Source organism: Centrocercus urophasianus, unplaced genomic scaffold (genome assembly GCF_019232065.1).
Source record: "Centrocercus urophasianus isolate 14NV4802_14NV808 unplaced genomic scaffold, USGS_Curo_1.0 seq_12, whole genome shotgun sequence".
Lineage (NCBI taxonomy): Eukaryota > Metazoa > Chordata > Aves > Galliformes > Phasianidae > Centrocercus > Centrocercus urophasianus.
Window position 1 is genome coordinate 15641940 of NW_024884364.1, and position 17909 is coordinate 15659848.

Genomic DNA, 17909 nt, shown 5'->3' on the forward strand with positions numbered 1-17909 from the left:
AAAGTGAAAAAACACTGCATTTTATCTCAAGTGGAAGAAATAAGGTTTTGCTGAAAGCCTTAGGCAGGCTGCGGTAACCCTGTCAAAGCTGTCAATAACTGTGTCACTTTGCCCTGCATATCTCTGTGTACCTATTTGATAGAACTTACAGACAAGTCTTACAGTCGCATTGGTACCGGCTTCTACAAGCTCGGTTTTTCAGGTAGTTTCTTTCATATTATGCAGAGCTGTACGTTATTTCACAAAGGGGCAGCAGAAGAACTCCTGCCAGATTTACATCTCCAGATCACACTTGTAACAAGCAACTATGGACATGAGAAACAGCATGAGAAACAGCAGAGTGCCTGAGCTCCCTTGCAAGATAGGCCACAGATTTCTTTCTCTACTGTACTACTCCCTCAACTTGGGAAGTATAAGAATGTAGATGCTTATGAAGGCCCAGAGTTCCACAAACAAGTATTGCTGTTGAACTGCTTCATGTTCCACAGTTACACAACCAGTCATATGTCAGGTTTGGGCAGATCCGTATTTAGCATAGAAGGCGATAACATCTAGCCCCACTCTAGTAACTTTTCCCCACAGATCACAAGGCAATATACTTCCCTGCCTATGCCAGAGAGTGGGACACTTTCCAACCTTACGTGGTTTTCCTTCCGTTACCAACTCAGTTTACAGGAGTTCAAGTTCAAGTAAACAGTTTTTGTTGACCAAGTCAAACCGAAACAATTAAAGACCTAAAGAGAGAGTAAACTTACTTAAAGTGCAAAGGGTATCTGGAACAGCTGATAACAACTATTTTACCTCTAATCATGCAATACTAACACAGCTGCTAGCAAACACAGCAGATTATCCCTGCGCACAAGAAAAGGTTCATGAAAATAGGAACTAAGATTAAAGAAGAGCAACAGAGAACAAGATAAACAATATACCTTAAAAGAGTCTCCTTGAAACACAGTGGTCTTCTCCCACAAAAAAAAGAACTTTAAGTTTGTTTAACTACAGAACTGAGAGAAACTGAGTACATATGCTCAACATGTGACAGAGATATTGAAGAAAGAATCCCATCATCACAAACATTTCTTAGAATTATTACAGCAATCCACTAAAACTGTCGCAATGTCTACTAACATACAATATTATGGATCAGAAATTGGAAATAAAAAGAATTCAAGGCACAGACAGCAAAGGTATTTGTCACTGGCTGGAACAACTGCCTCCATTCTAGGTCAGCACTAGGTACTGGTACAGTTGAAATGAAATGGTATTCAGGTGGTTTTAAGAAATAAAAACACAACCATGTTGTGAACTGCTGATACTCTGAGAAAATCTAGCACTAGCAGCACAGAAACTAAGTCATCCAACTGATTACCAACCTGCAGCTGGCAGGATTGGACAAGGCCAATCTGTCCTGGTATGACGGGAGACTTACTTTCAATAGCTCGAGCAAACTTAAAGCTCTCTGCAGACTCTATCCTGTACCACCTCCACTGATGCTTGCTCACCCTAATCTTTCACTACTTGCTAACCAAACTTGGTAGCAAATTCAGTAAGCTAATAACTACTTATAACCTGTGTCAGCGTGACTACAAAACCAAAAGAAAAAAAAAACTGGTGCTACATATTTTCAAGTAATTCTCGCTTCACAAGAATTTGTCACTGATGGTGCCAATTTAAATAGCTCCCATGCCCACTTGTGATGTAACACGATGAATCTGACCAGGAACTAGCTCATGTTCAAAAAAGCATTTCTTCTATTGTTTTCCTTTAAACCAGACCAACACCCTAACCCAGTTCACTATTCACCACGTTTGCACAACAATGACTGTGCAAGATTAGGAAGAAATGACTAGCAGCTGCTTCAGACAGCTTGCCTGAGGAAGACTTCTCTTTTGGAAGTGCTGATGGCTTTGCTGCTCCCTCTCTCTATAGCACTTTCTCAGTTTACACCCAAGCACTTCTAGAGACAGCCCTTCCAAGTAAGGCAGCACTTTCACCCATGCCTGTGCCGACTTTGTCAAGCTTTAGGGTATGCAGCATCACCACACAGCCAACAGCTCTTCACCTTCCACACTGGAAGAGCGAAGCAAATGGAAAATTCCAAGATGCATTAGCCAATTAGATCTTGGAAGTTCTGTTACATACGCAGCTTTATAGAATTTATTACCAAGAGAGCCCTGTTCACCATATTTCACTTCAGTACGTTACAAAAACAAGTTACCAAAAATTGTAACTGATGGGAAACAGACAATTGAGGATGATCTCCTACACTGGCTATTTCACCTAAATTCACACGCCCTGATTTGACCCACCTCAAGTATATCCAGCAAGCTTCCTTAGCCCCACTTAACATTACGTGTATTAAGAGCCAGCAAATGTACCGCAAAGCATCTTCTGCCAGATTGGAAGGAGAAATTCATATGACAATCAGCTTTCTTGTTCTCCTCATGCATTTCAAGGCAAAAGGTAGAGCAGCACAAACTGGAAACTGCTAACCCAACAGTGAAGATAAAAATGCAGAAGCTGAAAGACGCAGCAGTAGAAGGGAACAACGTACATGTGACTTGATGTAATCACCTACAAAACAGACTTTTTTAGGTCAGCTAGCAGACTGATCTGATCACTTTAAAGTGATGAAGGTGGAAAGGAATCACTGGAGAGACTGCCCAACTGAAGGGTAACCTAATCATTCAACTAGTTCAGAAAACAATACTGATGTTGATCATGCATCAAAGTGCATATCCACAGCACCCATGCTATGGGTATGGGTACAGCATACTGTGAAACGCCATACCAAGTAAATACTTGCTCTGCTAAATAGCTGTTGTTCTAAGATAAACATAAATCACTGCAATTTGAATTCCCTATCAGTTCAGACCTTCTTATCCTCTCCTGTCACAGCTTCCGCTTACACAAGAATTCAGTATCCTTTCTATTGCACTAGTCACTATGCACAGTGTAATTCTAATCTAGACCAGCCCACTAAGAAGATAAGCAAAGCTCAAAAAAGAAAAAAAAGACAATAGCCAACACTGTAAGAATGTAAAAAGTTTCCACACTTTTTGATTTATTCCTGGGATATCTTGATTCAATAGTCTTTTAATTTAAACCTGTCAGCATGTTTGCCTTGTAAAACCGGATGGTACCCTGTACAGTACACAGGCACCCACAGCCTACTGTTCCCAGTCAGGATAAGACAAGGCCCCTGACACACAGTGCAATAGATGAATAACACATTCCCTAATCTACTTCAAGTTAGACAGCAAGTGAAAAGGTTGTATGCATCATTACAGAGAGGTAGAGGACTGGGAGGCTAGGGTCAAGGGAAGCCTGGGCATCTTGGTAATAGAATGTGGCTTGTAAAACATTAACCTATATTTTCAACTTCTTCAAAAACTTATTGCTGCTACAAGCAAGGTAATCTGAGGAATAGTCCCACCTTCAACCTAGCTAACAGAGAGTTTTCCCACCTTAGCACTTCTTCCCTTTGCAGAAACCAAGTAAGCGCTGCAAGCAAGGAAGTCTTCCTACCTACAGCATCAGTGGGCTCTGTTTGAAAGAACTAACTGCTTCTGACTGGTTGAACACAACAATCCTGACTAAACCTGGCACAAGCATGAAGACAGCACTGCAACCCTGACTTGCACTGTTATTTTCATAAAACATTTCAAGAAGCAACTGAAATATGCAGGTAAGCTCAAAGCAATGATAGATGCCAGAGGTATTTAACATCCCAGTACTCCTCTGCTTGTTATACTGACCTGTGTGTATGTGCATGTGCGCACACGTGTGAATGGGTACAAGGAGCAGTAAGAGACAAGGAGCGAAAAAAATCAGACTTTGTCAGCATGAGAAAGAATGCTAGGAAAACTAACACTCTTTCCAGTAGAAACATTCCAGTCTAGACATTCTTCAAGACTTTCAGAAGTAATCAGGCACTGACTGCCCTTGTGTTAAAGACAGATCTCACTTTAAGTGATTACTTATATGGCTTACCAATTGAGGATTCCAAGATAATCTGTTTCCCTGATGCTCTGGCTAGCTGCTCTAGGCTCACCCACCATACAAGATATAATACCTAGATTCACTACTCATGCCACAAATGTGCACAGAATCACAAAACATTTGGGAACAATCCTTCATTTTTACAAGGAAGCAACCAAGTCTTCATACGACTGAGCATAAACAAATGGGACAAACTCCAATGCACACCTGCAGCTGCACACAAGAAAATAAGCCTAACACTTGTTGTCTGGATTTAGCCATGAAGCAACAATTACATGCTTGGCCTCACAAAACAAACTATGATATTAAACTCAGCCTGTACAACACATCCCACTTAGTAACATTTCTGTCTCACTGCAGGTTATTGGCCACCAAGCATATCAAGAGGGAGAAGAGCCACAAACCACAGCAGCTAACTGCACAGCACACTCCCCAGCCACATAGCACATCTGGGTAACCAAGTGGCAACAACACACAACAGAAAGTTACTTCTGCCCTTCCACTTGCTTGGTGGAGTCTCACTTCTCAGTTTCTCATAAAATGAAAATTCAGCTCAAGGAAAAAGGAAGGAAAAAAAATTCTTGCTAAACTGCAGGAAGTGAAGCAACACATGGGAGCAGAAAGGCAGACTGCTACATATGACTGCTTACACCCTTAAACCCTAGAGAAGGTCATCTTCTCAGTACCAATCAGCTAATTACCTTGGATATCCAAGTGGACAGAACAGCTTGCAACATAGCTCTTACCCCCCTGCACGATACAAACCTTGTATCAACTCCACACTTAAGAAGAAGAAAAAAGAAAAAAAAAGAAAGTATTTTCAAAGGAAACGGGATTAACTGTGTGTGGTGTAAGCATGAGGAGAAGCCAACATGAGAGTAATTTCTGATTTGAAATACTTATATTGAAAAAATATATATATATATATATATATATATGTGTATATATATATATATATATATATATATATATAAAATAGGCACAGAATCACTGTCCAACACAGATAAAATAGCTGTTTTAGCATCCATTTAATCCTTTAAATTGTTATCTTGCATTACCCACCCACCGTAGGGAAAATCTCCTTCAAAAGAATATCTTGCACCTTTGCTTGCCTTTAAGATACTGCATTTGGTTACATACTTCATGCACTGCAGCGATCTCTTTCTCTGAGCTTCCCAGAGCATTACTGCAGTTCTACCTTTTGTTGTGGTCAGGGGAAGTATGTGCCCTTTTTTCTTTTGTCTCCACATTTATTTTCAAAGAACTAAGTTTTACTCTAAGCTATATACTCAGCTTCATTTCAAGTATTACGCTGCCTCCGAATGCGTACAGCAAGCCTTAGCAATCTCTACTTACATTTATTGCAAAATGCAGAAGTTTAGGTAAACGACAGCCAAAGCGCAGTGTCATTTGGAAGGAAGTTCCTCACCACTGGGCACGGATCCTCAGACTTGCAGGTTTTTTTTTTTTCCAGAAGTTTCCAGATACAAATAGACAATAGCCTTCTTTAGAGATTGCTACTAACTTCCTTTGTACAGTTTCAACCACTAAGTCTTACCAAGCAAAGCCACTTTCAGGTGGCACACAAACACAGGTGCCTCCCTTCTGTGCACACACACAGCTGCTTTGGGAAAGTTGCTTGTTTTCATTTCAAAATTAAATGGCAAACACAGAACAATTAAGCCCATCAGTACGTATGCCACAGCAAAACTATGCTTTATCCTTGCCATTACTAGCACTCCAACATTAGCTGTGTACTTACTCCCCATTCACAAACACTTGATTTTGGCTGATGTCATTACTGCTCCACCCAAATATTTCACCGCTGACCAAACACAAAAGGTGCTTTCTAAGTTGTTTCCTACAACTCTGGCTTCCCAGATGCTGCTCACCTTCCCACTCCACTGTGTTCTCCCTCAACAAAGAGGACAGGTGTCCCATGACTGTGCAACCAAAAACACGAACCAGAAAGGCTGATGTGCATCATGGTTGCCACACGCCACATCGCTGGGCCCTGGCAGACCTGGCATCTACGTGAGCAGCACAGCACTGCTCTGAGATGCTCTGGCTACATCTGCAGAGCGATGACTGACTCTTCGCCTTTTGCAAGGAAACGACATGCCTGAATGCCACACGGTCCCATCCACACTGGACGTTTTGCTTTTCATCTGGGAGGAGAAGGGGCAAATTCGTGCAGAAAACACACAAGGCACCAGTTGGAGAAACCTCCACCTCAAAAACCTCTGGCAGCTAAGCCAGAGGAGGTGGATTTTAAACCGAGCGTCTTCCTCGGCCATCTGGGGCAGCTCTCAGGACGGCCCTCCGCGCTATCAGCCCACCAGCGACAAGCAGGGGAGGCGTTTAAAGAGCGGGAGCGCCTCTACCCAGCCGCAGGGCAGCGCGGTACCCCGTCCGGAGCTCTCCCCGCTCCGGGGCCTTCCCGGCGGGCGCGGCCGGCCCTTCTCCCCGACACCCTCCGCTCCCTGCCCACGGGGAATCGTCCGTGCCACGGGGCCGAGCCGCCCCGCTCCCCAGCGCGAAGGAGGGCGGTCGGCGCCCGCAGCCGCCGCCGGCTCCCTCGCCTCGTCTCGTCTCGTCCGCGAGAACAGCTCCCCCGCCGTCCCCCAGACCAGCCCGAGCCGCGGGCGCAGCCCCAGAGGGACAAACGATGCCCGTCCCTCACTCACCGGCAGCCAACGAGGCGGCGGCGGCCAGCAGGCAGGCCGAGAGCGGCAGCCGCGCGGCTACAACGGCCGCCGAACGTCCCGAGGCGCCTCCGGCCGCTGCCATTTTCCTGCCGCCACCTCCCCGCGCCCCTATTGTCCGCCCCCGGCCGCCGGCCCTCCCCCTCTCGCCTCGCGGCCCTCTTCCCTGGCCGGGATAGGGCCTCGACGCTGTCACTCGCACACACCTCCCGCGGCCAGCTCGTCCCCTCCCCGCTTCTTGTCAATGATTGGTCAAAATGCCGATCCGTCAAATGTCAGTGCCCAATCCAGGATGGAAGTGCGCCGTCCCGCCTCCCGAGCAGGGCACGTGACCTTCTCTCCCCGCCCCTCCGGGCGGTGCCGCCAGGGCGCCGATCCCGGTGCGGTGCGGGCGCGGCTGCGGCCGCTACGGCGGCCGCACCCGGGTAGCACGGGGCCGGGTTTGCCAGGAGCGCCGGAGTGCGTGCCGGGAAACTGAGCGCCCAGCGGCCAAAACCCGTGAAAGTAGCCGGGCGGCACCCAGCAGCGCTCTCTTCGATAGGCAGCGCGGCGACGTCCGGCCGCTGCTTCCCGGTCTGCCGGAGGAGGGTGGTAGGGGTGAGACCCTGCCGGCTGGGAGAGCCGGCTCCGGCACGCATTCCCTGCAGCGCGGGCTGCTTCCGCGGCCCTTCTGGCTGCCAGCAGGATAACCGCGTTTGCATTTAACCTGAAAATTCCAGTTGTATTTTAATGAAGTTGCACACGCTCCAAGCCGGATCACAAGACTATTGCTCACCGCACACGTGAGACTTCCCAGGCCTAAAATATAGACGCAGGGCTCCTGATCTGCACTGTGCCCGTGTGCACCTTCCTACAGCCGCTCGGGGAGGAGGCCCACGGCTCTCCTGGGATTGCAAACGTCATTAGCTTGTGCCTTCATAATCCGTGCCCTGAGGAGAGCTCTGGAGTGTGTTCCTCAGCTAACCGTTGGGGAAGTTTCCTAGAAAGTCAGGATGGGTTATAGCTCTGCTCGGTGGCTGAAGGTACTCATTGCCACAGAAGATATGACATAAATACCCACTGCTTTACATTCAGACCCCCTGAATGGCCCAAGTTTCTCTTTCCAGGCATTTTTCCAAGGTAGTGGAACCCGAAGTGTTTAAAACTCAGACCCTGTTCCTTTCTAAATTACTCTCCTCCACGGAGTTCATGAGTTCTCTGTGTCAAAAGCAACAGCTCCTACTTTAGTATGTTGTCCCACGTCAGAGGCATATGTTGGAGGTTAAGCAGTAGAGGTAGAATCTGCCTACCGATATTCCAATACATGTTGTTGCTGTGCGATGGCAGCAGAGGGGCAGTTTGACACAATGACATCTGCCGTGAAAATGCACTTGGAGCAAAGCACTGAATTCCTCCATGAGGAAAAAATGATACCTATTGACATTCAATGATGCTTGCTGGATGTTTCTGGAGACCAAACAGTGGATGCGAGTACAATGAAAGATGGACTGCGTGGGCAATGTTTTCCTAGCAACGATGCCAGCATAGCAGCTGTGAAACAGTGGGTCACTTCTGCTGGAGCAGATTTTTACAAGGACGGCATGCAGGCTCTTGTTCATTGATTGGCAAATATGCATAGCTAATGGCAGTGACTATGTTGAAAAACAGCTTTTGTAGATGAGAATTTGCTCTATCAATTAGTGTTATTGTGTGTCCTTTATATTTGTCGTAGTTTCCATGGAAATAAATAGGAGCCATTACTTCCAGAGTGACCAACATAGCATGGCTTGGCCAGGTGAAGCTGTGGGATGACCCAGCTCACCAAGCAGCAGCACTGCTGGTCAGCACAGAGAGCACGTGGGAGAGCACCGGGTCTGCTTTTTCAGATCACGATGACTGAATTAGTGTCTTCTGCTGCTTTCAGACTTGGCAGCGCCTCCAACAGCCGCCAACGAACGGCCACTGCAACAAGTTGCTCAGGCAGGGCGTCTTCGGTCAGTCGTTCTTGTTCAACGGTAGGAACCCTTCTTCCGTGGTGGCTCGTTGGTCTAGGGGTATGATTCTCGCTTAGGGTGCGAGAGGTCCCGGGTTCAAATCCCGGACGAGCCCACTTTCTTATTTTCGATGCTTTTTTTTTTTTTTTTTTAAATCCCCACCTCCTTGCCGTTCCGCACCCACCCACTTGACGGCTGCTGCACAGGCTGAGCCCCGCGTGCATTGCGCGCACAGCGGCCGCCGCCGCGCAAAGCAGCGGGAGGACCGACGCACTGTTGCATTCCAAAAACAGAATTAGCATGAGCAACTAACGAGGAAAGCGACCCCTTCTCCCCTTGCCTTCCCTCCCCCCACCACCATGAGTCTGGCTCCCCCGCATTCGCCCCTTCATTCCCCAGTGCCTCCCTTCACCGCTGGCACAGCCCCGACCGCAGCCTTCTGAGCCCCGCAACCTCGCTCCGCTCTGCCTATCCGTCGCGGGACGGCCAAGACAACAAAAACACTGCGGAGCGCTGCGGCGGCAAAAACAGGAGGAACTGATCCCTCCCCTCGCAGAGGGCTCGTCCGGGATTTGAACCCGGGACCTCTCGCACCCGAAGCGAGAATCATACCCCTAGACCAACGAGCCGCTCTCTGCTGAGTTTTCCCCAGCTGAACACTTGACTCATCTCCTCCGCCTCTCGCCCGTGGCCATTCCCCCTACGACTGTTCTCGTATTGCGTTGTGCCCTGCCCTCCCTTCCGACTGCCTCTCATTCCGCTCGCCCTTCGCCCACGCCGCTTCTCCGCCGAGCTGCGGCACCTGCTGCTGCTTACCCCCCCTCGCTCCGAATTTGGCCGAGCTGGTGGGGCTTGAAGCCGGGCGAGCTCATTCTCAGCGAAGGAAGGGAGCTTCTACCCCCCTGTAGCCGTGGTTTAACCCTGCCGGCAGCTGCCAGGGTGTTGATATCTCCTCCCCCGGGCGGGCAGAACAACGGTCTGAAAGATCGACAGGGATTTCCGCTGTCGCCACTTACTGCTGTTTGCCTATGCTCGTCCTTACCTTTGCTTCTGTACACGCCTGCCTCGGTGATCTGCCAGATCTCTGGGTGTGAGGGGCTCCACTCAGCTCATAGCCCCAAGCCTACGCTTCATCAAAATGCTCAGAGCCTACACAACTGAAGGACGGAAGACAACACCACCATCTGTGGGCCGAAGCTGGTGTGTTCTGGCAGCATGGACACAGCAGGGACACGTACCCACCCACAGTCTTTTGCAGTGTCGTGGTACTGGCCAGAGTTTTTTCCAGAATTGCTCTCACTCAGCCTGTAGAAGGGCTGAGTGTGAGGTTTGCGTGCAGCCTTTGCTAATGTTGCCTGCTGCTTCAGGCTCCTACATTGACCCGTGAGAAAAGACACATATTTTGTTCTGTTTTGTTTTTATTCCACCGTTTATTTCTTCTGTTTCTCCCTCAGATTTCCACTCCCTTGCTTGGGACACACATGCTCATTCTCTAAACAAGCACACATGAATTGATATATACAGTCAGGCACAGTCACTCACAGGTAGGACGCTGCTGAGAGAGGAAACAGGATACAGCAAATGATTGCAGCCTGCCCTGGAATACAAGATTTAACAAACATGTTATAAAAGGTCCAAAGGCCACAATACTCTGCAACATGGCTCAAAAGGATGCACAGGGGTCATGTTTGCCAACAAGCCCATTCTGTGTACCAGGGCCAACACGGCTGGCTCTCAACAGATAACCCCTCAGTGCTCTGATTTGAGGAAAAGAAAGGCAAGGCACAGAGGCATTTCTTCCTTTGTGATTTTAGTGTTGGTGAACAGAAAGGGGACATCCTTCCAAACTCTGGGTTTTGTAACAGTGCTATACTTCAGAGCCCAGTGCAGGAAGGATGTGGGCTGTGTTGTGTTAAATCCTTGTGCCTGCCTATAAAAGAGGGACAGCATGAACCTCCGACTCTGCTCAGCTTAATATTTACCAGGAGGAGCTTTGTGAGGGACGAAGGGGAGTTGCTTAACTCTGCCTTTGGTCTTTGTAGCTGTGTCCATATTGCTGAACCCCAGGTGACTGCTGCAGGTTCATGCACTGGCACCATACCTCTCATGGCTCTGCCAGCTACCTCTTGGGGCAGCTCAGCTTTGTGTTCCCACAGCAGCCTGCTGCAGAGGGGCTGCACCTAAGCAGACATGAGCCCAATGGCCCTGAGCCACAGCAGCATTTGATTCAGTAATACAATCACAGCTCCAAGCATTACTGACAGGAAACCAGTTAGGTATGGTCCTGTTTTCTTTTCCTGCATAACTTATTTCACGCTCTCCAGATGTAGATGTAAAAGTTTATTTCACTTAACAAATGTTAGTTCCATATCTTAGCTATTACACCAAGAGTGAGTGGAAATCTAGCAAAATGCCAATCCTAGATACTTCCAAGGGACTGGCTATCTGCCCTACACCAAATCATATGCAGTCAAGCCACATGATTTGAAATAACTCCACCATCTAAGACCTCACCGTTGACTCACAGAAAATTAATAGGCAGTTTCTAGTAAGTCAGAATGCTTTCTGTCAAAAGTGTCACAGAGTAGTTTCAAAAAAAAAATAATAATAATAATAAATCAAAAAGCAGAGTCTGGAAGTTAAAAGGACTGAGGGACAGGTGGCCCTTCTAAATCAGAACTGGACTACAGCATTGGGTAAGAGAACTTGCCCTGCTGACCTACACAGCACATCTTTTCTGTGCATCGTATCTGTTCACTGTTACTTTCCACCAGCACTAAAATCATTCCAAAGTTGAAGTACACAAAAACTGCCCACCAACAATGACTGGATGTTTCACAGATCAGCCAGCTCAGCCCCCACTTCAAAGGCATTTTATGCTTTATGAACAATTTCCTAGGAGATTTTCTGATATTCAGGATTCACATTGTCTGTATTAACATATATGGAGAAAATACACACTTTCCCACTATTAAAACATTATTTACTGACATTTGAAAACCCAAGATATTTCAAAAAAAAAAAAAAAAAAAAAGCTATTGAAAAGGCACCATAGGCATACGCATGTAAGTGATGAACTTCACCTAAGACCAATGCAGGGGAGAATAAAATGACATTCTGGAGCTCAGCAGGAATAAGGAACAGAGAGCCCAGGAGTGGCGGTGGCTGCCAGGTCCAGGACAGCACATAGCAAGCAGGTCTCTCAGTCTCCAGTTACCACCTTGGGATGTCAGCCAGCACCTCAGTTTTGTACTCCCAAATGATTGTAAGGCAGTCTCTTGTTCTGACTGTCACAAAATATGATGGTGCAAAGCAGAGAGCTGGTGAGCAGCCACTCAGCTCCGGGATCGGTCTGGACCTCGGGGGATATCTGTACTCTGCTCCTCTCCTGCCACTGAAGGTTTTCCAGTAGCTTCCACCTTGATTAAGTTAGATGGTTCCTATTCACACATCATCTCCTGTGTCCTGGATGGGTACGTCCTTTGGAGAAGGAAAAGTAAGAAAATGATGAAAAATAATGAGCAAGTCTAAGTAAATACATGAGTGGGCAATCTGTGGTACTTCGGCGGTTTCCATGCTAGACTGCCTCTTTCAGTCAATCCTTACCCAACCAAGGATACTTTTGAAAAGGGGACTGGCTGAGGTGAAAGATATTTCCTCAGATCCCTCTGACTACGCAGTCAGTGGCTGGAGAACAAGGAAAAAGCTACATGGAACAAGTCTGTGGAAATATTCTTCTATTTCAAGCAGTGGAGGCTCACAGAAGCTGCTTGCAGGGCTGATTATGAAACCGGTATGAGTGTATTTTTGTTGGCACAGCTAACAGGATAACAAGATACATATCTATAAATATGGTGTATGTATATGTATGCATGTATCTATACAATGTGTGCACACAACAATAAAAATACATACATGTAGGGAAACATACAGAAATTGTACATACAAGGTAGAGTTAGTATATGCATGGTTTCTACTTTCAAACTGCTTTCAAAACAGCAGTTGGGTAGGGTGCCTAGCATCAGAGAGCCTCTTCCATTGTACTGCAGCCAGAATTGTTTGTTCCTTCTCTGCCTCTTTATCCCTTCTTTCTGTAGCACCAGCCAGGAGGACTGGTTGTTTAAATGTACTGCCTTGAAGACTCTGCAGAGATTTGATAATCTTGAGGTGTGGGAAGCAGCATAAATATTGGCAAGTTCTATCATTTTTATTAGTAAGCAAAATCTTTTGATATTTTAGGAGCTATTCTCATTTTGGCAGTACTTACCTAATGTGCATTACGGCTACTCAGTGCCCTGCTCCTGCATGGCTGATGTTAAAGGCTCACTGGCAGTCTCTAAACCCACTGCCTGCTGCAGCGGTTGAGGTGCCAGTGGTGTTTCCTCAGTGTCTGATGTTCTTCGTGTGACTGTGTTCTCACTGGTCTCCTTTTCTTCAGTTTCTTCCTTCTCTTTGTCTCCCTTTTCCTGTTCACAGGCACCACCTTCCTCCTCTTTTTCCTGAGGAGCCTCACACACCTTATCTTCCTTGTCTTCAGAGGGTGACTGGGGTGAGTTGTTCTCTCCTGGAGCACCACAACACACCTCCTCCTCCTCCTTTTCTGTATCTCCTGTGTTACTCTTGCAAGGAGTCACTTCTTCCACTTGCTTTTCCTCTTTGTCTTCATTGTCCGATATGCTGGATACTCTCCTCGATGGGGGCTTCTCATCAGACACTGTCTGTTTCTTTATTTCTTTGTTCCCTGTTTCTGCTTCCTCTGTCTTGCCTTTATGCTCAAATACCTCATCCCCATCTTCTTTGGTACCATTTTCTGGAGAGGGAATGATGTTCCCTAAATCTTCCCCATCTCCATAGTCGGACAGAGATCTTCGGAACTTCCTGGAGGGAGGCCTACGCTTTATTGATCCCCTCGTCCGCACCTTGAGGCAGGAAAGCAGAAATTGAAGCAGTCAAAGAACAGTACTGGAAAGCAGGAAAGCACAATAGAGGGAAATGCTGGGGAAAACTTGATTACTGCGCTGGTTTTCCTGCTCTACTACTGAGAGGTAGGGAGGAAGGATTGCCTATTGCTGAAGGATAAGCAGCTCCCCAAAATGTAACCTTCTTTCTCTCTATAGAGCTGATGCTGAAGATCACTGTCCCAGTGTTAACTGTGAGTCTGTCCAAGTTAAACTCTAAATCAAAGAAGCTGATTTCATGGTGCAGGTGTTGCTGACATTGGTTGTTTCAGCCTCTTCAGCTTTTCGCAGTTTGGTGGCTGAGGAAGGAGTCTCCAGAGGAAGCTGGTGAATGCAGGTTATAGCTCCTCATTTACGTGCTGTACACTCTGTGGAACACCAGGGCAGACTGTCAGGGCTCCACAAACAGCACCTTAGCTATCTTTGACATTTGCTGGCATGTGGCACCATTTCCTCATGGTGCTCCCTGCTCAGCTATCAGCCACCCACTTATTGCTGAGCTGAAATAATTGAATCCTTACACCTTACCCCTTCTCTATTGCTATGGGGCCATGAAAGCTACTGGAGCCAACTGGCCCACAAAACCCTATGGACTGGTAGGTAGAGAGAAGATTCACAGAACTACACCAAAAGCTGATTTAAACTCAGCACTTAGATCTCCTGACTTGACTACAAAGGCACGCTGTTATGGCAGGACTGAGGGCTAAAGCCTCCCTTTCCTCCTCAGCTGCAAGCAACAGACAAACTTTATCCTGCTGTGGTGGAGAACTAGAGCATGCCCTACCTTGTTATAGAATTGCAGCTGAGTGCCTTCTGGAGGTTTATCAAAGCTGACCGGTGTCTCACTTGCTTCACTGGACTGCGGCTGGATCCCTGGGCTGCTGGGCGTTGAGGGAGGGGTGCTGAACGGAGAAACCATGACTTTCAGACCAGGGCTTTTGGGAGATGCTCCCGGCAGCAGAGCTGCTGGCGAAAAAGCCAGATTGGCCTGCAAAGTAAAATTCCCGTCACTACTGTGGGTGACACCGGTGTGTAATACATGCGTTAACCACGTGGAGGAACCCTTGCTCACACTGCAGGGCCACCACATTTCAGCTGTCACAGCCCACATACCTTCTGGTTATGGGTCTCTCCTGGTGACACTGTCAACAAACAAGTCCGGGCAGAGGAGTTATGACTGGACATTTGCCCTTCCCCAACAGCTGGATCTCAGGATGAGTTCTTTTGTCATCCTAAGGACTTTGGGGATTTTCCAGTGACCCAGCCAAGCCAGCACAGTGTACAGCGGCTGAGCCAAGGTATCAACAAGCAGTCAGCGATCAGATTGAGATTTAAACCATCCCTGTCTGTGCCCAAGCAGACCTCACATTTTCAAGGTTGGTCTGCAGGTCTTCTGAATGATCTGTGCAGCCATGAGGAGAGAGAAGGCCATAGGAAGAAACAAGGCTGTGATTAACTGTGGCAAAGCACCTTGTGCTAGCCTGCTATTAAGAAGTTCTACAGGCAAATGTCCTTGGGTGCATTAACAGGGACATTGCTATGAATAGGCTTGCATTGCACTGGGGTGCTCAGGAGGCATTATGTCCAGAAGTCACGCATGCTGCCAGGAGTGGCAGCTGGCAACAGAAGGACATCACGTCTCTGGGCTATTGAGCTGTCCTCAGTGGCATGAATCAGGTACCACCAAGAGACAAAAAGGACAGGAAGCGCAGGCTGCTTATGTGTAATTCAGGGAACTGAGGCAAGGAAAGAACAGAGCTTCTAGGCAGTCTTAGGGAGTGCCAGAGACCCAAGGGCACTGCCCACTCACAGGACTTTGTCTGTCTTTGCTCCAGGTCAATTCCCTGAGACATACAAGTGGTTTAAACTGCTGTGGAGAAAGAGCTGGAGGAAGGCTCAGCCACAGCTTTCCTCCTCTCTTTTATGAGCTGGTTTTAAAGTGATGCCTTATATGCCACAGATCCAGTACAGTGATCCTGTGCTCCACACTGATCTACCAATGCTCATGCCCAAGGACAGCGTTACTGACACTGGTTACCCATTAGCAGATCTGCTCTGCCCTCTTTGTTTATGCATTGTGGGTTTGGGCCCTCGTTGGTGAGACCACTGCCCTTCCTATCTAGCTGTCACCCTCAACTCCTGGATCCTCTTTCTTTGTGGCTCCTCTGCAAGGGAAGTGGCTCTGAGCAGTTTTAATTTGCTGGGGCAGCCATATGGGCTCTTCCAGGACCTACCTGTAGCTTTTCAATCATGGGAGAGCTTTTCACCTTGACTTTGGGAATGGGACAAGCATTTGGAGATGGCTTCTGCAAAACAGAATGAAAACATGAAAAGATCACATTAAAGTAGGTATGTATAATCAATGGATATCAAGATATCACAATCACAAAACAAACAAGAGAGTTAGGCGAAGTGGACTATGACAACAAGAGAGAATAAATGGAAGGCTTACCCTTACACTGGGCTCACCACAAAACAGCAGAAGAAGGGATCTCCAGATGAGATCCTTCCCCACTGGTAGCCAGCTCTTAAATAGGTCTAGGAGGGGTGCAGCCAGGCTCCACTCCCTTCTGGCAGCACAGGAGAATTGCCTTCACCTGTGCTCCTGTGGCTGACTCATGGCTCGCCTCAGGTGATCAATCAGAGGTTCAGGCCATGACTCAGCAGTTCCCATACAAGGTGAGAAAAGGGAAATGTAAAAAAGGTACAAAACTTAGAAGAGATGGAAGTTCTTGCAGGGAAGCAAATGAAGCCTCATATAAGGCATTCATACAAAAGTTTGCCTCCTTCTTTCCTAACCACACTTCCCTTTTGCTTTCTAGACATCTTAGGGCTCTACACGCATGCGTCCTTCTTTTGGGAGAAAAGGTGATCATCCTTTGGCTGAAGTGTCTGAGTTAGGTGCTGCTATGTGGCTTTGAATTGAGTATGTAACCTATGATATAGTTTCCCCCTATATGAGGATCGGACAGATTAAAATTCTACCTCTCAAAGGGCACAGGGCCTTAATGTTGGTAAAACATTACAAACTTTTTGTAATGGTAAAGACTTTCTGCCCTCACTCAACTAACAGTTGCAGGGTACCCAATTAGTATGGAAAGGAAAAGTCTAAGTGGCTATAATGGTTGAGCTATGAAAGGCTCAAAACTGAGAAAGGGAGAGTATTTCTTTGAGAAGGTATGTAGGAAAAGGAAGGAATGTGTGACTTCAAAGTTTGTGTTTCTCTGGCGTGGAAGCAACAAGAGCCTGTAGCTATCAGAAAAGAACATTCAAGAACCATTTCTTTAAGGGCAGGCAACGATATGAAATTTGGTGGATAAAACTCATACTTTGACACTACAGAAAGCCGGAAGTGACTGGAAAAGGCTTGAATATAAACTTGGGTGAGTAGCTGCCAGCTTCTATAGACCTTATTGGGATCTGCTCATTCAAGGATGCTGTATGGAGGGCACCTCAAGACAATATTCTGCAGGCATTGCTGAAAGAAAACCTCTTCACTCTAGATTAATTATTCCTTTTTTCTGAAAAGCAGAACTGTTATGCCACTACATTTGAACCTTCAATGTTCATATGAAGCTAAAGAAAGAAAAAAAAAAAAAAAGAGATGTCCCCTGTGCTAAATGGTGTTCAACTGTAAGAAATGCTAGCAGTTCCTGCTTTAAAACAATTCAAAGGTGGTAACTGTGGATCTGTCAGTAAAAGGTTAAAAGCAAAAACAGTAGAAATGGGATGCATCTGTGTGTTACCAGAGTTGGAAGCAATTTGCTGCTAATTCTGAGTCAGTGCCTGTGTGGAAGCATGGGAAGGTTTGATGGTGCATTACTGATGTCTTCTGCTGCACAGCTTGACCGCTGTGCCATCTGCAAGCTTTTGTCTCATGACAGAACAGACTGCAGAGAAGAGATTCTTTGTCCTTGGGTTAAATTGATAACTCACTTGCCCATTGTTCTGGCTTGTCTCAGTTTTGTTGGAATACAGTGGAAGAGAGCATGGTGGTTTCCTCCGAGTTGGCTTATGTGGTGGCACCTGAGAGAAGAAAGCGACCAACTCAGCAGAAGGAACATTAGTTTGTTATTGTTTGGTTAAGTGAAATTCAAGCACAAAACAGCATGCTCTGTAAGTGACCTGCTTGGGATGGCAGTACCCAGCTTACCTAAAGGAAACTTCCAAAGGCACCACATGACATTAATATATGGATACATGACCAGCACGCTAAGCTCACAGCATCTCAAGCCCAATCCCAGTATTGGAAAAGTAGGCTAGATCTCTTT

The 17909-nt window shown here is 46.9% G+C and overlaps 1 protein-coding gene and 2 non-coding genes across 4 annotated transcripts in view; 1 reads left to right on the forward strand and 2 right to left on the reverse strand.

Annotated features, from left to right (window-relative positions):
* The first annotated feature begins 8723 nt into the window (after positions 1 to 8723).
* TRNAP-AGG lies at positions 8724 to 8795 on the forward strand. The gene has a single exon. It is a non-coding gene; the product is annotated as a tRNA-Pro (tRNA).
* A 442-nt stretch (positions 8796 to 9237) lies between these two features.
* On the reverse strand, positions 9238 to 9309 carry TRNAP-CGG. Its single transcript has one exon. It is a non-coding gene; the product is annotated as a tRNA-Pro (tRNA).
* A 1696-nt stretch (positions 9310 to 11005) lies between these two features.
* The window catches only part of RCSD1 (RCSD domain containing 1), a 34757-nt gene continuing 27853 nt past the window's right edge, over positions 11006 to 17909 (reverse strand). Inside the window, exons 3-7 of one of the 2 annotated variants that reach the window (XM_042809775.1) lie at positions 17575 to 17664; positions 15873 to 15944; positions 14423 to 14626; positions 12948 to 13599; positions 11006 to 12160 (exon numbers count right to left, since the gene is read on the reverse strand). In XM_042809775.1, coding sequence (XP_042665709.1) covers positions 12964 to 13599; positions 14423 to 14626; positions 15873 to 15944; positions 17575 to 17664 — 1002 coding nt within the window. In that variant the 3' untranslated portion in view covers positions 11006 to 12160; positions 12948 to 12963. The remainder of the gene's footprint in view (positions 12161 to 12947; positions 13600 to 14422; positions 14627 to 15872; positions 15945 to 17574; positions 17665 to 17909) is intronic. The other variant, XM_042809776.1, reaches the window with a different exon arrangement.